This window comes from Artemia franciscana, chromosome 21 (genome assembly GCF_032884065.1).
Source record: "Artemia franciscana chromosome 21, ASM3288406v1, whole genome shotgun sequence".
NCBI lineage: Eukaryota > Metazoa > Arthropoda > Branchiopoda > Anostraca > Artemiidae > Artemia > Artemia franciscana.
In genome coordinates this window covers 33,406,995-33,432,700 of record NC_088883.1, presented here as the reverse complement: position 1 = coordinate 33,432,700, position 25,706 = coordinate 33,406,995, and the positions used below count along the sequence as shown (strand labels likewise).

General features: G+C 32.6%; 1 protein-coding gene and 1 long non-coding RNA gene across 2 annotated transcripts in view; one reads left to right on the top strand and one right to left on the bottom strand.

Annotated features, from left to right (window-relative positions):
- The window catches only part of LOC136040956 (putative inorganic phosphate cotransporter), a 105,372-nt gene extending 80,197 nt beyond the window's left edge, over positions 1 to 25,175 (top strand). Inside the window, exons 8-10 of the mRNA XM_065725409.1 lie at positions 7,516 to 7,671; positions 13,910 to 13,995; positions 24,654 to 25,175. Coding sequence (XP_065581481.1) covers positions 7,516 to 7,671; positions 13,910 to 13,995; positions 24,654 to 24,896 — 485 coding nt within the window. The 3' untranslated portion in view covers positions 24,897 to 25,175. The remainder of the gene's footprint in view (positions 1 to 7,515; positions 7,672 to 13,909; positions 13,996 to 24,653) is intronic.
- The window catches only part of LOC136040961 (uncharacterized), a 289,351-nt gene that overhangs the window by 238,816 nt on the left and 24,829 nt on the right, over positions 1 to 25,706 (bottom strand). The gene's annotated exons all lie outside the window — the stretch shown is intronic.

Sequence of the window (25,706 nt, the reverse complement as noted above, 5' to 3'; positions counted from 1 at the left end):
TATTAGAAAGTCGGCATCTTTATAAATTCTTGAACATCTTGCACCTCTACGCTTCCCTTATAACTTTCTAATAATTCTTTTTAATGCAAGGATTTATAGTTTTTCTCGGACTTCAAGTTTTACAAATTCGTTTCCATTCTATGACACTAAATTGAAGTCTACTAAATGAAACAACTTGTGAATTTTCTTAATTGAGTCAGATATACAAGAACAAAGAAATGCACAGAAAACTGCTTCCTTTCAATGAATTAACTGTTAATGACATTTTCCATGACATTTTAATGACACCCAAGCGTATACTCACTCCAAAATCATTCAATTGATAAATCTCTTGAATATTGGTTATAAAAAATATATTGCAAAGAAGAAAATAATTCCTCAAGGACCTTCTTACCTTTTAAATCTACTGGGAGTTTTTTTGGACTCCAGATCTGGTGGAAATTGGATAAGTAATCTAACAGGTTTAAGATTTCTAGGTTTTTAACCATTAGAAAACAAATTAGAAAAAAAATTACGCATAAAAAAATATGCATTATATGAAAAAGAAGCGTAGAATTTTAAAAGTGGTTGCAACGACTTACCAAGCTCCAAGATAAATCATTAGTCAAAACTCTCACAGACTTATTTTGCTGCAAACAGATCAGGTATAAACGGCTAGTGAGCATCAATATACAAACTTTCACACTATACAATATATATGGATGACTAAGAGGAAAATACAACATTCTTATGGAAAAATCTTTTGGGGGATAAATATTCAATTTATACTTATAAATACAATTGAATAAGCAAAACTTCAAAGTATTACCATTACCACTTACCTCACCAGTACCTTACCACTTACCAGTTACCACTTACTTACCAGTTACCACTTACTTACCTTACCACTAACCAGTACTAGTACCATTTACTTTACCGTCGACAGCTGTTTGAGACATCTATTCAGGTCATTCATGTATGCAGAGAATAATGGGGAACCCGGCACAGATGATAGTGGTACGGCACACTGTACTACCATCTCCTCAGAAAATATTATATCCTACCGTAGTTTTTGCATTCTTTTTTCAAGACATGAAGCTATCAATTTCAGACTTTTAAACCATATTCCAGTATCATCAAATTTTGCCATTCAAATATCATGGTCAAAATTGTCAAAAGACTTCATAATAAACAGAAATTTTAAAGCCACCTTTAAAGCTGAGAAGACAATCGTTAACAAAAGTCTATCCAAAAATGTGACAAATCAAAGGAAGTAGAGATATTGGTCAGTAGTTATTGTCATTTTCTTATCACTTCTTTTTAAAGAGATTGAAAACAACGCAATTTTCAAGCAATTAAGGTAAGCTAAAATCCAAAACATTGATTGAAAAGATACAACAGATGGCTAGGTATGACTGTGTGAATTTTTTATACCATTTGTATTGTCATAAAGTCCATTCTAGCTTCTTTGTTTACACTTTTGAAATGTCTTCGGTCAAGTTCATATGACCTCACTGACTAAAAATAAATGCATGCATCAACTCCCATTCCCCATCAAATGTTACACAATTTACCGATGTTGATATGTTTCAGCCCCACATCTGAAAAGTGTACAAAAGCTTACAAAAGCTATTAGCCACGTCCCTTTCTCTCTTCCGAGGCATATTGGGAAATATTGGCTCACTATACTGGTTTATTACAGACCTAATCATTAGCCAATTTTTAGCTAGGCTCCCTTTATAGTCTTTAAGTTTCTTTGCATTGAAATCAAATCTACTTTTTTATAAGACTATTTGAATTTCTATTAGCTTTCTATTCACACACCTTTTATACGTCTCTTGCCTTTTTCCCACTGAGGTTAGCAATCTTTTTGTAATTCACGGTTTAATTGGCAATGTATATCTTCACTTCTCCTTTTAAACTCCAAACACTCATGAAATAACAACTTAAATTGTTCATACTTTCTGCTAAATTTGATGCCCATAACTTTACTATCCTAAAATAAAAACTCAATATCTGCATTTTTGAGTTTCCCAATAAACTTCAAAAGTATTTCTACAAAAGACACTTAAAACGCACTTTTATTGCTGGGTTTAGGATCAATTATGGTAGGACACTTCAGTAAGGAACACATAACTAGTTTTTACAGAAATATTATCAATTATAGAATTCGAAGCTTCTGTTACCCATCTCACATAAATTAATTGGAGGATAAAAACAATAGTTTTTATCTTGGGGATTAATATTCTTAATCCCTGTTTACTCAGACATCTCAAACTACTCAGACCATGCTTATACTGCAGTCACAAGATATTTCTTGATTTACCTCTTTTGTACCTCCTTTCAAGGCACCGTTTTGTAAAATGCGTGTGATGTCGATCCTATGGAATACGATTGACGTGGCTAAGGTATATCCATCTCCTACGTTTCAGAAGGTCAGTACCTAGATGGTGACCGGCTCACCTTCAAACTTCTATGTTACCTGCGTTTTTCTGCCAATGTCTAGTCATGATTTTACTTCAATTGCTTTGTCATATAAAACAGTAACAACCATGAAAACTCCTATTTAGAGTCATTCGTTGCCTTGTGTAATTTTGCACGCGTCATAGATACTAAATTTAGATCCTTGTCCCCGTATGTCAATCAAAGACTCACACACGCTAAACTAACGCGTTCCTACGTATCATTGAAATTTTGTTTTGTCTTCTAACCTCTTAAGTATGCTAAACTAATATGTTCCTTAGTTATACTCTGATTTTGCTTTGTATTTTAACCACGGAATTCGTTGTGCAACGTTGTCCTTTGCAATTCCATGTAATTTTTGCTGTTCGTTGTTGCATGTCTTTTTCTTTAGCTGTTCGGTGCCATTGTCATCTTACGTTATTTTGAAACCGCCATAGATACTAAAAATGATGCAACCACTCCTTGGGGTAAAATGATGTGATTTATTGTCTTGAAATGTATATAAATATGACGTCATTTACAAATTTTTTCCCCCAAATTAATATTTTAAACGATTTTTCTTTCAGTTGTGACATAGCTAGATTGTTTTTTTCAGGCCAGAAAATGTTAGGGTGTCAATTTTCGAAAGAAAAATATAGACAGACTTCCTTCACTTACGTAAATATATACTGACTCTCCTTATTAGTGGCTGATGTGAAATTATACCCATATTATATAATTTTGTCCGTCCTAAAATGATTCCGGTCTGTGTTAACCGTTCTTTGTGGAAGTAAGACGTGGAAGTATAAGTTTAGAAACGAATACACCAGCCCATGATTGGCTCAAAAAGCGGAAGGCTCATTAAGTAATTTTTCTATAAATTCAAATTGATTGATAATATCAAAGTTTTGGCTGGATGGCTTCTGGTCATCTTTTCAGTTAAAACTTTTGTTTGAATGCCACAAAATAATAGAAAATGCTACTTTGTTTTTAAATGGTAGTTTTTGGTAATGAGATTGATCAGTAGAATGTTCAATATTTCGTCTAATGAGCTTTCTCCCAATTTTTAAGACCTTGGTTCATTACGATCACACCTAAAGAAGAAACAAAGAAATAAACACCGATCTAGACCAAAAAAAGGCCGGTAAATTTGAACTCGACACATTTTTACAGCATTAAATTTCTTTAATGTAACGAACAAGGGGCAGGAGATGGAGCAGCCGTTGTCATATATGAAATAACTTTTTTTTCATTCTAAGCTTCAAGGTTGCTTGTAAATATCAGTAAGAAAATCGCTTTTTAAATTAAATTCCCAGTGTTTTTGTAAATAAGGCCTTAAAATTTCCTCTTTCCCTGAAAAATTTCCATTGCTAATAAGAAATTTATCCCAAGAAAAATACCTACTTAAGATATCCCTCCTAAATAATTAAATCCCTCATGGACGAACCCCCGTGATCCTTTTTCAGGCAAATGAAACTCATTGACACACCTGAACTGACATTGACGCACAACCTGAATTAAATGAATTTTTGATCCCCTCTGAATTAAAAACAAGTAGTTGCGGGCATCAAGCCATGCTAATTGTAGAAAAAGCCAAGACAGATAGTCCGATTGAGTGAGAGGTAAATCTGGCATAAGCCCTTATTAGGATTAAATAAAAAAAAAAGTTTTTTTAAATGAAAGTATGGAGTGACACTAAAACTTAAAACGAACAGAAATTACTCCGTATATGAAAGGGGCTTTTCCTCCTCAACGCCCTGCTCTTTACGCTGAAGTTTGACGCTTTCTCTTAACTCTACTTTTTAAAACAGTAAAAAACTTCAGCGTAAAGAGCAGGGCGTTGAGGAGGAAAAGCCTCTTTCGTATACAGAGTAATTTCTGTTCATTTTAAGTTTTAATGTCGCTCCTTACTTTCAGTTAAAAAAAACTTTTTTTTTTGTTTAATTTCTGAACGTTTTTGAATTAATGCATGTTTGATTTTGGCTCTCCGCAAATGAATAATAAAAAAAAATTTGCGTATTATTTTTTTTTTTGCTAAACGGCTTTTTCTTATTTTTGATCAGACGATTTTGAGCAAAAGGGTGGGGGAGGAGGCCTATTTGCCCTCTAATTTTTTGATCACTTAAAAAGGCAACTAGAACTTTTAACTTTTTAGGAACGTTTTCATTAGTGAAAAATATATGTAACTTACGAATTAACTTACGTAACGAACTTCAATATTCCTATGATTTTATTACGTATATGAGGGGGTTCACCCCCTGGTCAATACCTCGCTCTAAACATTAAGCTTAAATTTTGTCCCAATTCCTTAAGAACGACCTCTGGAGGCCGTAGAATAAATAGTTGAATTTACGAAAAATACTTTAGCGTAAAGAGCGAGGAACTACGAGGAGGTGAACCCCTCGTATGCTTAATAATTTCCGTTCGTTTTAAGTTTTAATTCTGCTCCTTACTTTCAGTTGAAAAAACTTTTCATATTTATTTTTTCATTGTTTTTTAAATAATGCTAGACAACCCTGCGACCCCTTCATTGAAATTCTCTTCCCCCTGTAATAAATTCCTCCATGGAAAGATCCTCCCACGTAGCTCTCCCCTCCAAAAAAACAAAAGATCCCCTGAAAATGTCTGTACACTATAACCATTACATGTACAATAACCATTACTATATGTAAACTATGGTCAAAGCTTGTAACTTGCAGCCCCTCCCTCAGAGACTGTGGAGGAGTAGGTTGTCCCCAAAGACATAGTTATTAGGTTTTTCGACTATGGAAATAAAATGGCTATTTCAGAATTTTGTTCCGGTGACTTTGGGGAAAAATGAGCGTGGGAGAGGGCCTACATACCCTCCAATTTTTTTGGTCACTTAAAAAGGACACTTTTTAGAACTTTTAATTCCCGTTAGAATGAGCCGTCTTGTAATATTATAGCCCTAGGTCGATATAATCACCTCTGGGAAGAAGAAAAAAAAACAAAAAAAAACAGACAAATAAACACGCACCCGTGATTGGTCTACCGGCAAAAAATACGAATATCCACATTTTTGTAGATAGGACTTTGAAACTTCTACAGTAGGATTCTCTGATACGTTGAATGCGATGGTGTGATTTCCGTCAAGATTATATAACTTTTAGGGGGTGCTCCTCCCTATTTTCTAAAATAAGACAAATTTTCTCAGGCACGTAACTTTTGGTGGGTAAAACTGAACTTGGTGAAACTTATATATTTAAAATCAGCATTAAAATATGATTCTTTTGACGTAACTATTGGTGTCAAAATTCCATTTTTTAGAGTTTCGGTTACTATTGAGCGGGGTCGCTCCTTACTACAGTTCGTTACCACGAACTGTTTAATCGTATAAAAGTGATGTTTGCTCATTTGTTAACAAATAAGTCTATCTATCATCCGTCCATGCGTCATTCCTAGGGCAGAACTAAGGTAGATAGTCATAAAATCTATAGTTTTCCAAGTGTTTATTTAAATGGCACGGGTGAACTGGGGGGGTAAGTGTGACTCTTTTATTTGAACAATACTAGTTTGTTGGCTTTTAGAAAGGGACAGCCTAGAGTCTCAGGCAGGTTGACTAAGAGTTAGAAATATGCATAGGATCCATTAGATTGCCTGGAATGAAAGGTAAACAAGGCAAACCTGGTCTTTGGAAGGTTGACTTAGAATTTACAATTGACTGAGGACCTTTAATTTGTATGGAATGACAGACAAACAAGTGTCGAAAGCCAAATTGGCCCCACCCGCAATGAGTATCAGGTGTGTCCCGTTTTTGTAAACAATGCCTTAAAATTTCCTCTTTCCCTGGAAAATCCCCATTGCTAATAAGAAATCCATCCCAAGAAAAATCCATCTTTAAGATATCCTTCCTCAATGGTTAAATCCCTTTTTGATGAGCCCTCGTGATCCTTCTTCTGGCATATTAACGCATGATTTCACGGATAATCGGGCGAATCAACTTAGTTAATTGAAGCTTTGAAATAGTCGTCTGTCGACCATTTATGTTGTATGAACCAAGTATGGGGTAATTTTGGGAGAAATATGCAACCGTGTGGAATTACTTCTTCTGAAACTGGGTTGCACTGTTGCAACTTGTTTGTATTTGGGGTCAAAACGTAGCTAATGTCACTAACTGGCACAAAAAGGAACCTTTTCCCCTAGCATAATGTTTTTGTCTGCTTAAAAGGGCGCTAGAGCTTTCAGTTCCACCCTGAAATGAGTTCCTCCCTGAAGAGATCCATTTTTCCAGCACTATTGGTTTTACACTGTCATTCGTTGGAAAACAAAACTAACAAATAAAAAAATATTTGCTATCTTTCCTAAAAAGCAAAATTTCATATTTTGTATGTAGAAACTTGAAATCCTTGTAATAGGATTCTCTGTTGCCCTTAACTTAATGATGTGATACGCTGAAAGAATAAAAATTGCTTTACAAAAAAGAAAAGAAAAACAAAAAAAACTTTCTTTTGTATATAGTTAGTGTTTTAGCTTTATAACTTTTCCTTTCTGCTTTTGTAAATAATCTATTAAACACGATGAAAAAAACACCAAAAATACTTTAATATCAAATATTGAATGAAGTTTATTGTATAGCATTTCTATACACTATTCTTTTAAGAACATCCAGAAAATTTTGAATCTAAAACACGTTCGTAAATTAAGAATAAATAAGCGTTTCAACTGAAATCCAGGTCGCTGTTGTAAGACAAAACGAACAAAAATTATCCTGTATATGGTGTATCACACCATAATTCATCGCTCTTTACGCAAAAGTTTGACCGTGTGACGAGATACATTATTATGGCAATGAGGAGGTATTGTTGAGCAAAACTTGAACAAATACAAGGAAGCAGGAAAAAAAAGGAAAAAATTTTTTAACTTTAACTGAAATTTTCAATTCACTTTAAATGTACCTCTCATTCTTCTTCAAATCCCATACAAAAATAAGCGTTTGTAGAGTAGCATGTTTTAGATGTTAAATAGATGTTCATTAGATATACAATACTTAGATGTTCCCAAACTTCTTCTGTGTGAATCAATGGCTTAATGGTGTTAGTATACAGTCATAATGCTATATATGTTTTTATTCAGGTCATATGGGCCCTGCAGTATGTTTGACAGCAGTTGCTTTTGCTGGCTGTGACCTCACATTGATCCTTGTGATGCTAACCTTATCCGTTTCATTACAAGCAGGAATTTACGCTGGATGGTTCATTAATCACATTGATATCGCCTCCAATTTTGCTGGTATGTTTTCAAGACTATTTTTTAGTTTTTATTCATTAATCTTAAGAAATGTCTATATAAGCCCAAATAAGGTTAAAATAAGTACAGGTCTTAGCTTGGAGTCTGACAATTCCTCGGTTTATATGCTTTTGGATTCTGATTCTCCATGGCGATTATATCTCTGGATTATCTATTTTATTCTCGGTTCCCACTTGCTGCATTTGAAGTATCACTACAATCTTCTGCAATTCTTAAGGATATTACCGGCAGATCTTGAGAATAATGGCAAAGGACTAAGGATACCAATGTAACTCGAGAACAGTGTTAGAGGGGCATACTGGTATCAATTTTGTCAGATCATGTTGTTAGTGTGAATCTGCGTGTATTTGAGTCATGCCTGTAACAAAAAACAAGATTATACTTTAAATATCATTCATTATCAAACAGTTCGTGGTAACGAACTGTAGTAAGGAGCGACCCGGCTCAATAGTAAACGAAACGCTAAAAAACGGAATTTTGATGCTAAAAGATACCTCAAAAGAATCAAATTTTTATGCTGATTTTAAATATATAAGTTTCATCAAATTTAGTCTTTGTCATCAAAAGTTACAAGCCTGAGAAAATTTGCCTTATTTTGGAAAATAGGGGAAAACACCCCCTAAAAGTCATAGAATCTTAACAAAAATCACACCATCGCATTCAGCGTATCAGAGAACCCTATAGCAAACATTTCAAGCTCCTATCTACAAAAATGTGGAATTTTGTATTTTTTGCCAGAAGACAGATCACGGGTGCGTGTTTATTTGTTTGTTTGTTTTTTTTCTTTTTCCCAGGGGTCATCGTATCGACCAAGTGGTTCTAGAATGTCACAAGAGGGCTTATTCTAACGGAAATGAAAAGTTCTAGTGCCCTTTTTAAGTGACCAAAAAAATTGGAGGGCACCTAGGCCCCCTCCCACGCTCATTTTTTTCCCAAAGTCAACGGATCAAAATTTTGAGATAGCCATTTTGTTCCGCATAGTCGAAAACCATAATAACTATGTCTTTGGGGATAACTTGCCCCCCATAGTCCCTGGGGGAGAGGTTGCAAGTTACAAACTTTGACCAATCTTTACATACAGTAATGGTTACTGGGAAGCGTACAGACGTTTTCAGGGGGATTTTTTGGTTTGGGTGGGGTTGAGGGGGGGGGCTATATGGGAGGATCTTTCCTTGGTGAAGTATGTCATGGGGGAAGAGAAATTCAATGAAAAGGGCGCGGGATTTTCTAGCATTACTATAAAAAAAAACAATGAAAAAATAAACATGAAAAAGTTTTTTTAATTGAAAGTAAGGAGTAGCATTAAAACTAAAAACGAACAGAGAATACTACGCATATGAGGGGTTCTAAAAATACTTTAGCATAAAAAGCGAGGTATTTAGGAGAAGATAAATACCTCGCTCTTTATGCTAAAGTATTTTTAGTAATTTCAACTATTTATTCTACGGCCTTTCTGATTCAGGGGTTATTCTTAAAGAATTGGGAAAAATTTAAGATTTAGTGTAAAGAGCGAGGTATTAAAGAGGGGACACACCCCCTCATATACATAATAAAAATATAAGAATATAAAAGTTTGTTACGTGAGTTAATTCTTAAGTTACGTATAATTTTTACTAATAGAAACTTTCGTTAAAAATTAAAGGTTCTAGTTGCCTTTTTAAGTAACCGAAAAATTGGAGCGCAACTAGGCCTCCTTCCCCACCCCTTATTTGTCAAAATCGTCTGATCACAGCTAAGAGAAAGCCATTTAGCCAAAAAAAGAGTTAATATGCAAATTTCATTTTAATAATTTATGTGCGGAGAGCCAAAATCAAACATGCATTAATTCAAAAACGTTCAGAAATTAAATAAAAAAAACTAGTTTTTTTAACTGAAAGTAAGGAGCAACATTAAAACTTAAAACGAACAGAAATTACTCCGCATATGAAATGGGTGGTCCCCTCCGCAATCCCTTGCTCTTTTCGCTAAAGTTTTTAATTGTTTTAAAAAGTAGAATTGTGGCAAAGAGTCAAACTTTAGCGTAAAGAGCGAGGGATTGGGGAGGGGACAACCCATTTCATATACGGAGTAATTCCTGTTCGTTTTAAGTTTTAATGTCGCTCCTTACTTTCAGTTAACAAAACTAGTTTTTTTTATTTAATTTGTTCTAAAAGACTCAAAACCAAAGTAAAAAGAAAAATGAATAAAAAAGAAGAAAAAGGAATACTATAGTATCAGATTCAGTCTCCGAGGTTTCCTGATGGCAAACAGATCAATGATATCTTTTGTTTTCGACAGTTCGTTCCTGGTTTTTTGTATAAACAACATAAGCGATTACATTTGACCCCGGCTCTAAAGTTTATCATCGTCTCAGTAGCCACAAATGGGGATACTCTATGCCCAGCAAAGTTTAAATATTTTCACAATACTTGTGATGAGTTCACTGTTCTGGTGCATTTGTTTTTAATTTTCACAGTCCAAGGTATTTCTGACATCGTGATTGCTTTGCTTGAAGGAAGTACCATCTTTTCGTTGTTTTGTTTTCCTTTGAGTTTCACTTCAAAACCAAAGCCAGAGAGGGCACGATGCCGGTATCAAGCAAGGAGGCATTATTGTCACATGGCTGTGTGCGTCTGAGCATTTCGGTTCTTGTATCATCCCTTGATTCTGCAGCAAACTGATCAGAATTCTGCGCTTCAGCAGCTTCTGTGTTGGAAATTTGGCAAAATATCGGTGGTGATAGCTTGTTATTCTCGGCGGAGTTGCCAGGAAGCGTCTCTTTAGTTGGATCTGAGTGATAACGAGAGGAAACCGTGAAATTAAGTGAGTATCTGAAATGAGGGCAACTGCATACATGAGGTTTCTGAAACTAAATTCAAAAGTGAAAGACAAAGTAATATTTTTTTGTGGAGGAGAACTCTTAAGAAAAATGCTAATGAAGCGAGGCAGTCCTAAGAAAATGATACTTTTGGCGCAGGCTCTTTAGCCTTCTAGCTTCTTCAGGCCTAGGAAATAGTAACTATGTATGCTGAGGGCATGTATACAGAGAGAACATCCAATTTAACGATTTAGCTCTTGCAGGACCTTTTAAAAAAAATTCCAGCTGCAAAAAGTTTAATTTTTTCGTTGAAATTATTTTTTTTTATTATTCTAACAGCTCCCCTAGATCTGCTGCTGAAGGAGAACATGGCTTCCGTCATCGGGTCTAAGTAGGGGGAGAGGCTAGGGCCTTCTCCATCCGAAATCCTCAGTTTCCGAAGTTAAATTAGTTCCTTATTTAAATTGTCAAATGAAATATAATTTTTTATTCTGGTCTCCATCCCGAGCCAAATTTTGGGTTACTAGCCTAAATTTTATCACTCTTAACCTTGTATATTAAGTAGATTAGGTTTTAATATACTTTCCCCTTAAAATAGAGAAGAATTGCTAAAATATAAGACACACATGCCAATTTATGACTCAAATTCGGCTCATAATTATCTTGTTTGTATCAGTGTTTGAAGTAGAGGGTAATTTACATCCTAGTATGCCCCGTGGCTTGTTAAGGGCATAGTGGAGTTTGTATGTTTTTAGTTTTAACCACAGCTTGCCCTCAAATAAACAAAACAACTTTGAATGAATTTCTCTACTCTTTAAACTAAATCCTAATAATAATTTCGTATTCGTGTGGCAGCAAAAAAAAGAAAAAAGACAAATTTGTTTTTTAATTTGTGGCAGACCATGAAAGTAATGGATATTTAATTTGGATTTCGACAACATCAAGTTAGCCCAGATATCACGTACCTTACCTGATAGAACAATTTACCAAGCCATTAGCATGAGCTAACAGGAAAAATGGCCCCAAAACATCCAACGAGGATGGTCGGGACCTAATTAGAAAAAAATATCAAGTCTCCAAGCATCTTCAACATTTGGTTTCGGTACTTATTTCAATGATTTTAATTTGATATCCCACAACGGTTGATTCAGTTGTTGGAAAAGGGGAGGGGGAATCTATCAAGAAACAAAAATATACTCCTGTCTTTTGTGCTTGTAATTCTGGACAAGGGTGTACAAAATTATCTTAATTTTTGAAGAAATTGTGAGAGGGGGTGAAACATATGGACATATGTTACATATGTTTATGTCATATGGACATAAATTAAGGACTTGCTTCTCCTGTCAATCAGAGGGGGGGTCAGGTAGTGCTGCTTTTCCTTGCTTCTTTCCATGTTTAGTGTGCGAATGTAAAGGCAGTATATACAACTTCAAGAAAAGCCAACTTTATTTACAAGATATTTAAAAGGAAAAGTGGCAAGAGATTAATTTATTATAGAAAAGCTGAATTTTCTTTTAAAATAGTAGCGATGCATGCACATTACAGGAATAATAATTAACCACAAATTTTACCTCAAACCGGTAAGAAAGATACCACAAAAACACAACCTTTTCATTCAACCGGCACAGGTATATTATGCTGGTCGATTTAGGGTATTAATTTGAAACTTTCAGGGCATGTTAAGAGAGAAAAAATACTGTTTGAATATTACTACTTCTGCCACAACCACATCTACTATTATTACTTTTACTGCTAACCCCATTGCTACAACTACTAAAACTGCTTTGACTATGACTCCTTGCGACTGTGACTGCTTACGACTGTAGCTACTTATGATTGAGACTGCTGCTTCTTATTACAACATTAACTTTTTTTTCAATTATCTTGGCTTTATTTTTAAGTTATGACACACATAAAACTCGCAGCTTCAAAGAAAAATTATTTCCAGTAAAGTGCTGGTGTCCAGTAAAGTGCTGGTGTCCAGTGGTGTCCAGTGCTGGTGTCCAGTGGTAATTATTTCCAGTAAAGTGCTGGTCCAGTAAAGTGCTGGTGGCGTTGATCCTATACAGTTTCTATTCGTGTCACTCTTAACTTATTTACCCATAGTGATTTACATTTGTTTCACGATTGAATTACTATTTAAGTTACTATTTGTGTTCGTCTTAGGCTGAATGTAGCTCTTAACTTTTCTCTGAAAAACTTTCCTTTTGGATAAAACTTGTTATATTGATCCACTAAGCGATGGGAGTTGTCATTACCAAAACATCCATATTGTAAATTTAGTTCAATATAACCGCTAATGAAGAGATTTTAGAGAGAGAGAAGTAAATTTACAATTTATGTTCATTTGAAGGACCTATGATGAAAATTTTGGAACTTGGACTTAAATGTAAAAATCCGATTTGCACAGATATTTCAATTTGTTACATTATAAATCATTTTATGTAAACTCATATAAAATTTGATTAAGATTTTATTTTATATAAGACTTCGGTGCGCTTTTATTAGGATGAATTACACCTGAATGCATACAATATAATTCGGCACATCGCAACATTGCGCAAATAATACCACGCCGAACATTAAAGCTTTGCACATACAGCGTCACGCGGCAGCATGTTTCTGGATCTATGATACGCTATGTTAAATTTTTGACACTTTAAATTGATTTTCTGTCTCAAAAGTTCCGTCTGATATGATTTTTCTTATTTTAGAGGTAAAACTATCGATTATCTAAATTGACCCTTTGAGGAGGTTCAGTATTTTCTTCACATAAAAAGGGCATTATAGTTTAAACCTTTGCTTGAATAAGCTTTGTCTCAGCTTTTATGATCGTTTGTTTCATGGAATTACACCCAGAAAAAAAAATAGAGTAATAACGGAACAATAAAGAATGGAGAGCTTTGTGTTAATTTCAGAGGGCACTGAAATATTGAGTGTAGGGTATTAAACGTACTGGGATAGTTTTCATTATGAATCAGATTGATTCTAGAGTCCCCCCCCGGCAAAAAAATTTGTTTTTTATGGGTAATCCCAATCTTGATAAAGCTTAAATTGTTGATGCAACGTACGTGTTTGAATATTTTTTACTATATATGTCCCTTCCTTCCCTCCACTTTTATGTTTTGGCCTACTGCGTGATATAAGCATTGACAGATCTAGGGCAAAAAAATTTCTGGTGGGGGGTTAACTAGACCAAAAAATTTTAAGGGGAGGGTATGTGACAGGGGCACCAACAATTGACCAAATTGACAAATTTATTGTAAAAAAAGTTAAAAACCAAAGAATGAGGGCACCAGACAAATCTTGGAGTGGGGCTACCCTCACTCCTGTATCCGCCACTGAACATGAATCACTTTACTAAGCTTATATTAACTTGTACACTATGATTGATACCTCTGATTATCATCTGCATTTTCACAGGAACATTGTTTGGTCTGACCAATGGATTGTCAATCATTCCATCTTGGATAGGACCACTTGTTGTTGGGTTTATTACAAAGGGAAACGTAAGTTTTAGCTGTTTCTATTGAGTTTTTCTAATCTTTATGAACGTTTACAGTTCCATTCGTCTGTCCTCATAAAATTGAATGGGAAGGATAGTCTGCAGAGCACTCTAATATTCTCTTCTGGAATATTCTATAGTTTGATGAGTTAGTTACATTCTATTGCCAATTTAGTGCCAATTGGCGGGGAGGGCGATCTCCGTCTCTTATTTTTCTTATATACCCCTCCCCTATATTTAAAAAATATCTTTTTTTGTATTTCCTGGTGATAAATGCCCCCCCCCCTCCACTAGGTATTATAAATACATTTTAACCCCGTTAAACTTTTGTGAGTGTGCACAATTCATTACAATATAATTTTCAGCTTGAAAACATCCACAAATTGTATTTTATTTCACCAAAGAAAATTAAGGACTCAAAAATCGAAGTATTACATGATAGAACTAAGATTAACTTATGTAATGAAACAAAACCAGATGCAAATCTGTTTAGTTTTTCTCTTGCGATTTTTCCCTTTTTTTTACTAACGAAGTTATCATATTTCTGTATCAAAACAACATTTTTCGAATTTTTTTGAACCATAAGATCTATTTTTACTATTGGAATACTTTACTATTACTGTTTTTATAATATTTTACTTTTACATATAATTTACTATTGGAAATTAAAATTAGATATGCTTTGTTTTGTTTTGATTTTTTTCGATCTTTTTTTGATAAGATATGGTTTTGTAAATTAGTTACTCTTAAGAGCTAGTTTAGAGCAATGAGGAACTCAAAATATTTCAACAAAATGAAAAAAAGCTTATTCAGATGCACACAATTTCAGGAAAATCCTTGAATTTACCTCGAGAAAACTGTTCAAGCGCATTGAACAAATGTTTTAAAATACAACATGTTTTTGTTTTTTTATCTTGACAATACTAAATAGACAACAGTTTTAGTAGTTGATGAGGACTCTGTTAAAGTGAATGCCCATTAGTCGCACGGGGAGGATCTTAAAACGGATTTTTATGGATTTTCGGGCTCAAATTCTATTTAAAGGCACTGAGATTATTTTTAAATTTTAAGTGGTTACTCCCCCAACCCCCAAGCCTCTATTAACTTGGTACCTGTATTTTATAAGAAAGCTTGTGCTCTGAAGTTTGACAAAAACTCCTACCCCGAACTCTCCCAGATTCTTCAGCATTAATGAAGTCTATATGAACCATGATTACCCTACGAGAAATTTACAGAGGAAGGGGTGCAAACGCAAAAATAACAGTGTTGGGTGATGGTGGAGGAATATGTTTTAGAAAAAATTTCTAATGTTTTTTAAATACGTTTAGAAGAAATTCTTGAATAAAATGAATACCGTAACTAATGCCACCTGCAAAATAAAACAAAACCCAGCAAAATTATAACAGGCGAATATCCCAGGCATAGGATTGATTCATTTAATCTATTTTACATTTGATTGTTAATGCATGCTTATGTACTTATACTATCTTTTATAAGTGAGCAATAATTGTATGTGTATTTATGAATTTTTCCTTGAAAAGGGCCTCATATTTTTTCAGGAAAATTAGTGTCCTGTGAAATTCTGGCCTAAAAAAAAAGATCATTTAGGTCAGAAGTTTGAGAAAATTCTTGAAAAGCCTTAATTTCGCAAACAAAATATTTATGTGAGTGACGTCATTTTTAATTATATCAGTATTGCAATGACGTCGTCACTTTAAAATTTTAATGGATGGCATAGGCTTACATTAAAATACTTGAAGAAAAAAAAACTAGTAGTTGCAAAAATATTTGTATAGGTTTTGAAAAGGAGTTTCAACAATTCAAAAACCTTAAAAAAGAATGCCAAAAGCTTGAAGCATAGTAGAAATCATAGATAGAAATCAGACTTACTGGAATAATCAAATATCTTTGATAAAATACAGTATGACAAAACATTAAATTACTTAAAGAGTAAAAACTGAATAAATGAATATTTATAAATATTTGAAGAAAAATATTTATATATATATTTGATCAAAGGTCTAAAAGAATTCAAAAATCTTAAAAAAGAAAACCATAAGTCCGAAGATTAGTAGACAATTGGCGTCAGAAATTTGCATACCTTCAATAGTCGAATACCAGGCGAATAGCAGGCGATAGACCTGCTATAGTCGAATAGCAGGATGATATGAATCACAAAGCGCAATTAGTCTGTTCACATAAGGTGTTTTGAGTAATTCCATAATGCCTAGAGTAAGAAGAGCAAGTAAAGAGAGGGATTATAATCCCTCTCTTTACTTTACTTTAATTCGTCTTTACTTAGTTTCTTTAATTTCTTACTTTTTCATACTTTTCTTTAATTACTTTTTCTTACTTTTCTTTAATTTCTTTAATTTTCATTACTTTAATTTCTCTTTACTTTAATTCATCAGTGGACGAATTTCAGGATAGTTTGACGCGGAGTGCTACATAATATAATATTCATTTCATATTCCTCGAAAAAATTTCTAAGTTTAACAAAACATATCTTCAATGCTATCATTCTAAAAGAAAGAAATCCCAAGCAGCATTCGTATACAGTTTTCGTTTTATTCTCCAAAATATCATTACTGAATTACTTTTGTTATAAGTACATGCCAATGTCTTCTTAAGACACGAAAATTTGAAAAAAAAAATCGCTAAAGTTACTACATACACCGAAAAAATATTTATCGCGCCTGAACAATAATTTTAATGTTTTAATTCAAACTTGAACATTTTCTGAAACTTTTAAAATTACTTGTTTTTTTGAACGCAACTAGTTATATAATGTCAAAAGGAAGGCCCAAAGAAGAAAGTTTGATATTATTACAAATGATTATTCTTTGGAACCACCTGAACTATCAAACGTGAAAACACGGAGAGAATAGTCTGAACAAATTAAATTCACAATGGGTAAGAATAAACATTCAAGACCATCAAATGAGACAAGATAAAACGGGTAGGTAAATCAAAGGGTATTGCTAAATTGTCTGACGTAATCAAAATCCAAAATGAAGAAGAAATGCAAATGTGAAGATATGCAACAGCGAGCATCAAAACGTGTCAAAAATGAAAATGAAGAGCAAACAAACGGACGGTTAGTAGATATGTAAAAACGGGAAATGAAGCGTGAAAATAAAAGGCAAAGACACGAGTAAGAAGACAAGTAAAACCGAAAATTTAACCGGGTCAAAAATAAAAACGAAGAGCTAAGACACACGCAGCTAGAAGACAAGTAACACTGAAGAATCTGAGTGGGTTAGAAATGAAAATGAAGAGCAAAGACAGAGGCGGTTAGAGGATATGTTAAAAAAAGATTTAGAGCATTTCAGGTAAAAGGAACACTCATATTTTTCCATGGTGGTTGTAACGAAACCATTGTCACGTCATGGTCTCAAGAAAAGGAGACGTCTTGACATCAAGAAACGGCACAAAATGTCCAAAGTTAGAAGACAAGCAAAAATTAGAATCCATGTATAGAAGCCTTGCACGTACAAAGTGCCAGGGTCTGGTGGCGAAGCCAACAGGCTCCCGGCACGTAATCATTATGCCCAAAACTAAGAGTGAAAAAAGTGAAATCAGACAGAAACTAAATTTATGAGAAGATGTAGTATATCCCAAGATTAAAGTAGGTGTAACCTTGTCTTTTTATGATTTATTAAGCTTTTGAGTGGGCTACAGAAAGAATAGAAATAAAAACTTAAAAACATATTCAGTTGGATATTTTAGGCTCTTATTTTATCATGAAGTTTCATTTACCTGTTCTAGATAAATCGCTTTTCAATATATCAAAAGTCCCTAAAGTCGGGTTTCGTCAAGGTCTTCACATTACTAAGGGGCTATACTAAAAAATCAGCCTCCCTGTATAGATGCCCCGTTTCTATCTTATAACAGATTTGTGAAATATATACAGTTTCAATTACAGTCAATCCCTCCGTAGAACTGAAATCCCTTATTTGTCATCAGACATTTGAAAAAATAACAAAACATTAAAATTGAGTTAAATTTAAGCTTATAATCCAGCTGTCACATTGACACTCTTTCTTTCAATATTTACGTTCAAATAAACAAAACGAGAATCTTGTTTACTAAAGTTTTTGGAACCAAACTGTAATTAAGACCGGCCCGTGCCAATACTACCCAAACTCTAAAAATGGAATTTTGATGACATTTACACATCACCAGGATTCCTTATGTTCATTGTTGCCAACCAAAATTGCCAACCAACCTATGCATTGTTGCATAGGAAAATGTATCAGATTTATGAAAAAAGGATCCCTCCCCCCCAAAAAAAAGAATAAGCAATCAAAAGGAATTTTTTTTTATTATATTAGTCATATCAGAGATCTCTACCGTAGAATTTTCAAGTTTATATCTAAAAGAATATAGAATTTGCTATTTTTTCCAAGAAAAAAAATCGTGAATACATGCTTATTTGTCTTTGTTTCCTTTCCCTGGGAAATTGTATCAAAACAAACGTCTTTGAAAATAGAGATATAGCTCATTTGAACTCAGGCTAAATGTTCTAGGGTTGTTTTCCCCACTGATGAAGGAGGAACTTTTCCTTAGGTGGCAGCAGTATCCCTTCGACAAATACTGCAATCATGTACTCCCTGGGTCCCTTCAACAAATGCTGAAACCATATACCCTCGGGGCTCAAAGAGTCAGAGTGTTCAGTACCCTGTTATTTCCAAGACACACATGGTGTTATCTCATCTTCTGGAGATAAGATCAATTCCAAAAAATGCTTACCAGCTGTTATTTCTCGATGAAACAATGCCGTATATACAAGCAGCCAGTACCTCATCATTTCTAAATTATATTATGGCCTTTTCTGAATTTCCAGGTGATAAGAGTAATTCCTGAAAACGCTTACCAGCTATTATTTCTCGCTGAAACAATGCCATGAATACAAGCGGGCGGAAAATCTGATTTCCCAAAAATTCTTGGCATGTTTCCGAGAATTTTGAGAAAGATGCCTTATCTTGTATTGAGAATTCATTCATGTTGTCAATGCAACAATATGTACGTTCCTTGACAGTCCTCACATCTTATCATTTGAGATAACAACAGAGCTAGCAACATTTTTAGCTTCTCAGCAGTTTTCCATCAGTTTTATGAAATTTATGTCTAACATAGTAACCAAACGTGAGATCCATTATCTCCTTTGGAAAAAAAACCATACGTTACTTGACTGAGCTTACAAGTCATTAATGAAACTATGGTCTTAGAAATATATTCTAGGCAATTAATGTATTGTTTCAGGGGCGCTGCCCAACTGATGATAAGTGTTACAATATCTTATTTAGGTATTCGCGCAATCGATTTCTCAATTAGAGTTGGATAAATGACAAATGCCATCAGTGATTTGTTACCAGGCACCTCTTTTGGAATCATTCCGATAATGTGAATACCATGGTGATTTGAGATGATTGCTATACAGACATATTCTTTTGATGGTTAATGAAACATGTCTCGATCTCCAGAAATTGTGATGAATACAATAGGGCAGGTATCATTTTTGTAATGTGATGATCCTGAGCACATCAGTTTTCAATTACCACGGCCATTACCATCATTTCAATCCAGGACCCTATGTTCACTCCAGGGGTCCGATGGCTCACAGCTTCCAGAGACCCTATGCCCCCCAATTTTTTGAACTGCAATTAATTATTGATTATCGAAATTGATTATTGGTTACAGATTATTGATTATTGAATACTGATTATTGATTATCGATTATTGGTTTTTTATTACTGACATTGATTATTGATATTTATTATTAATTATCGATATTGATTATCGGCTATTGATTGTTAATTATTGATTATCGATTATTTACATTTGGTTATTGATTATGGATATGACTATGGATTATTGATTATTGAGTATTGATTTTTTTTTTCTTTTTGGAACTTAAAATTTATTTGGACTTTAAAAAGTCCCAAAACAATTCTGGGACTTAGAATTTTTTTGAACTTAGATCTTTTGAAGTTAGGATTATTTCGAACTTAAAATTTACCCAAATTCATTTAACACTCATAAATTTTAATCAAATAAGATGTGTTTTAAGCGTGGATGTTATTATCTCTGAAATCTTTATTTTTGAAGACTAAACCCCAAGTGTATTAAATGCTCAAATATTATAAATAAAATCAAATGTGTTTTAAACTCGGCTTTCCTTATTTCTGAAAACTAAAACCCAAGTTTATTAAGTACTCAAATATTCTTCATAAAAACAGGATGTATTTTAAACGTGGATATTCTTATCTCTGAAAACTGAAACCCAACTTTACTAAATACTTTATGATGTCTTTTACCCATGTGTGTTCATATGTATTAAAACTAAAACCCGAGTTTATTAAATACTCGTCTGTTGTTCATAAAATCAGATTAATTTTAAACGAGGATGTTCATATTTTTGAAAAAAAACAAGTCTATTAAATACTCAAATATTATTAATAAAATCAGGTGTATTATAAATGTGGATGTTCTGATTTGTTAAAACTAAAACTCAAGTATATTAAATAGTCAATTACTATTAATAGGAATTATATATATTTTAAATATTTTCTGATACCAAACTGGCTAATCATGATAAAACACAAAATTACCAAGAAAAGAAGATAGAGGACAATATACAGCCAGTTAAAAATATGAAAACTATGCAAATATTTCGGTCAAGACCTCCGCTTGACACTTTCACCGTTACTAAGAAAGGATTATTATATTTTGTTTTTTGTTTTGTTTTAAGTTTTTATTTTTTTATTTTTATCAGTTTAATCTTCACAAATTTTCTATTTTTTACTAGCTTTTTATTGTTCTCATTCTTCTTTTCTTTGAAATTTTGCGTTTTTTGTATGTATTTTAAACATTGATTTACTTAATTCTGAAAACCATAACACAAGTTTATCAAATACCCAAATTTTATCAATAAAATTATATTAATTTTAATTGCAGACGTTCTTATCTCTGAATACTAAGGCCCAAGTTTATTAAATACTTAAATTCTTAATAAAATCAGAAATATTTTAGTCGTGTGTTCTCTAATTTCTGAAAATTATTACCCAAGTTAATGTATATTATTAATAAAATCAGATTTATTTTAAACGAAGGTGTTCTTACTCAAATACTATCAACAAAATCAGATATTTTTTAAACGTAGATGTTCTTATTTCTAAAAACTAATATCAAGTCTATTATTAAGTCTAACATTATTAATAAAATCAGATGTTTTTAAACGTAAATGTTCTTACTTCAGAAAACTAAAACCCAAGTTTATCAAATACGCATATATTATCAATCAAATTAGATTTATTTTAACTGTGTGTGTTCTTACTCCTTAAAAATTTAAACCTAAGTCTATTAAATGCTCAAATATTATTAGTAATATAAATGTATTTCTGAAAACTGAAACCCAAATTTATTAAATACCAAAATATTATTAATCAACTCAGATGTATTTTAAACGTGGGTGTTCTAATTTCTGAAAACTAAACGTCAAATTTGTAAAATAAAAACTAATATTATTATTAAAATCAAAAGTATTTTAACCTTGTGCATTCATATTTCCAAAAGCTAAAACCCAAATTTATTAAATAATCAGATGTTACTATTAAAATAGGATACATTTTAAACGTGGATATCTGCATTTCTGAAAACTAAAACTAAATTTGATTAAATATTAAAATATTATTACTAAAATCTAAAATATTACTAAAAATGTATTTTGAATGTAGGCTATATATTCTTTTTTTTTCTGGAAACTAAAACTCAAGTTTTATAAATACTCAAGTATTCTTAATAAAATTTGGATTTACTTTAAACATTAATGTTCTCACTCCAAAAACGTATAACACAAGTTTATTAAAAACTCAAATATTATTAAAAAACTCAGATGAACTTTAACTGTGGATCTTCTTATTTCTGAAACTAAAACCCAAGCTTAATAATACTCTTAATAAAATAATATACATTTTAACCGTTTGTGTTCTAATTTCTGAAAAATAAAACCCTAGTTTATTAAACAATCATTATGTGTTTTAAACGTGGATATTCTTATATCTGAAAACTAAAACCCAAACCTATCAAATACTCAAATACTGTTAATAAAATCAGATGTATTTTAAATATGGATATTCTTTTTTCTGAAAACTAAAATCCGAGCTTATTAAATGCTCAAATGTTATTTATAAAATCAGATGTATTTTGAACGTGGATATCCTTTTCTCTTAAAACTAAAACCTAATTTTATCAATACTCAAATACTATTGATAAAAATCAGATGTATTTTTAACATTGATGTTCTTTTTCCTGAAAAGTAAAACACAAGTTTTTTGAATACAAAAATGTTATAAACAAAATCAGATTAGTTTTAACCTTAGATACTCTTATTTCTGAAAGTTATAGTGCAAGTCTATTAAATACTCAAATACTTTTAATAAAATGATATGTATTTTAACCATGGGTAATCTAGTTTCTGAAAAGGAAAACAAGTCTATTAAATATTCTCGTACTATTTAGAAAATCAAATGTACTTTAAATGTGGATGTTTCTTATTTCTGAAAACTAAAATTCAAGACTATTAAATAGTCAAATATTGTAAATAAAATCAGATTATTTGAAATGTGGAAGTTGTTTCTTCTGAAAACTAAGACTCAAGCTATTTGGATGATCTAATATTAGTAATAAAATCAGATATATTTTAAAGGTATATGTTTTATGTCTGAAAAATAAAATCTAAGTTTACTAAATACTCAAACAATATTAGTAATAACTGATGAATATTAAATATGATTTCTTTTATTTCTGAGAAATAAAACTGAAGTTTGTTAAAAACTCCTATATTATCAATAAAATCACATGTATTTTAAACTTGAATGTTCTTATTTAAAAAAAAATTTTAACCCAAGTTTATTGAATACTGAAATATTAATCATAAAATCAGATATGTTTTAAACATAACTGGTGTTATTTCTGAAAACTAAAACCCAGTTTATTAAACACTAAAATATTATTAATAAAATCAGATGTATTTTAAACAAATATGCTTTTATTTCATAAAACTAAAGCCCAAATCTATTAAAAAATCAAATTTTATTAATAAAATGAGATTGTTTTAATCAGTAATGAATAACTGGTAATAAATAATCAATAATTAATATTGATAATAAATTATCGATAATCAATATTCAATAACCAATAACAAAAAATCAATAATCAACATCATAAATGATTAATCGATAATCAATAATCAAAAATCAAAAATGAATTGCCAAATATCAATAAACAATATCGATAAACCATAATCACTAATCAATAATTGGAAATCAATAACCTATAATCAATAATCAATATTGATAGGTAATAATCTATAATCAGTTCTCAATAATCGATATTCAACAGTCAATAACCAACAATCAATATCGATAATCAATAATTAATAATCGATTAAAGTTTAAAAATTGGGTGGGGGTATTGAGGCCCTGAAAGTGCACTCTGGGCCCTTCAGGAAGACTTGGGGCCTGTGGTGAAAAACACGGGATCCTAGTTGAGAGTGTTGGGACCCGAAATCATGTGCAAGCCCTGGTAATGGAAAATTGAGGCCTTCAGTACCATTACATTACAAAAATGACACCTGCCTTGTTTTAGTCATTAAAATTTTGAGATCGAAACAAGTTTCATTAACCATCAAAAGAATACGTCTGTCCAGTGAGCATCTCAAACCACCGTTTTATGCATGTTCTCAGAATGAAGCCAAAAAAGGTGCCCAGAAACAAACCTTTGATTGCATTTACCATATATCTAACTCAAATTGAGAAATAGATTGTGCAATTAACTTGTTACGATATTGTGACGCTTAACATCAGTTGACCAGCGTCCCAGAAACAATACAATGATTGCCTAGAATTTATTTCTAAGAACCTAATATCATCAATGATTTGTTAGGTAAGTCGGGTAACGTATCGTTCTTTTACCATGGGAAACAATGGGTCTCACTCTCGATTCACTCTCTGAGTTTTTTGCTCAGTTTGTATCTCAAATGACTAGATGCGAGGGGCGTCATAGAGCGTATTGTATTGTTTTACTGACAACATGAATAATTGCTTAGTACCAGATAAGGCATTATTCTTGAAATTCTCGGAAACATACCCAAGAATTTCTCGGAAATCTGGATATGGCACTTTTATTTATAGAATTTTTTCTGTGGGAGATATATACTGGTGAGCGTTTCCTGGAATTGTTACGGTCGGAAATAAAGATAAGGTCATATGTGTCGTAGGAATGTTGGGGTACTGGCTTCCATGATGGTTTCCATTAATGTCATTGTTTCATCGAGAATTAATAGTTGGAAAGTGTCTCATGGAACTATTCTTATCTCTGAAAGTTGAGATAACACTATATGTCTGGTAGAAAAGATGGGGTACTTGCCACTCGTATTTGTTGAGTCCCTGTAGACTTTGGTCCCTTGTATTCGTTCAATTCCCGGGGATATATGGTTGCAATATTTTTTAAAGGGACCTTGGAAGTACACGGTTACAGTATTGGTCCAAGGGATGCTACTGTTGGTTTAGCGCTATGGTGAGCTGTTTATAGTAGTAGTAGCACTATATTATTTGATCAGTTGTAAATTATCAAATGCATCATAATTATTTATTCCAGCAAACCATAGAAGCCTGGCAAATAGTTTTTCTATTGGCTGCTGTTGTTCTTGGCTTTGACGCTGTGTTCTTCCTCATTTTTGCGTCTGGTGACGAACAGCCATGGAATAAAGAAGCAACAAAACAAACAAAGAAAGAGGATACCCGAGAAAGCATGAAATGTTTTGATGCTGGTACTACTGACACAAAAAGTGAGGCACAAAAAACGGCACAAAAAGATCTGAAATGTCCAAGCACTTCTTAAGGATGAAATCAGGGGTCCCAGAATCGGAAAGCTTAAATAACAACCAAGTTCTGGCACATGTACAGGCGCAGAAGCTTAGGGAAGTTCCACCACAAAATGTTAAAAAAATTTGCTAAATCATCTTTTTAACTTTCACCATTTTTGTAGAAATTCTTGCATTCTCCCTAGTGGTGTCCCTGCTTTACGTGTTTTTGGGTTTATTACATTGTGTAAAGTATTCTAAGGAAGTAACATTAGGGTTTCTCTTTCTTTCTGTTTTCAAATAAAAATTTCAAATTATTTGTCATATTCTTCTATAATGGCTATAGGTTTTCAATCTGTTTATCAATGAACAAGAACTGACAGATAATAAATACGCAGAAGAAGACTGAAAGACAGAAAACAAATGAAAGGGAAATTAAAGGGAAATGGTATAATTAGGAACAAAAAGCAACTAGAACCTCAGGACGTAACTACAATAAATTCTATATCTGTAGGCTATCTCAAGTAAATTGCAGATTTTGTTTTTTTCAGAGAATCCATCAATCCCATCCACTGAAGATGTATGTGATTTAAAATCTATTTACAGAAAGTTAGAGTGTTCTTAACAAATAATGTGACTTGTTGTCTCGACTGGGTTTTAAAGACCTAAGTGCATATTTCAAGTAACTATCAGCATTCAAGTAGAACATAACCCTTTCATGGAGGTCAATAAACCCACTTGCTTAAAATCCGTCCAATTTCCCAAATTAAATTAAATAAAAAAAACTAAACTGAAAGTAATAAGCAACAATAAAGCTTAAAAAGAAGAGATATTATTCCGTATATGTG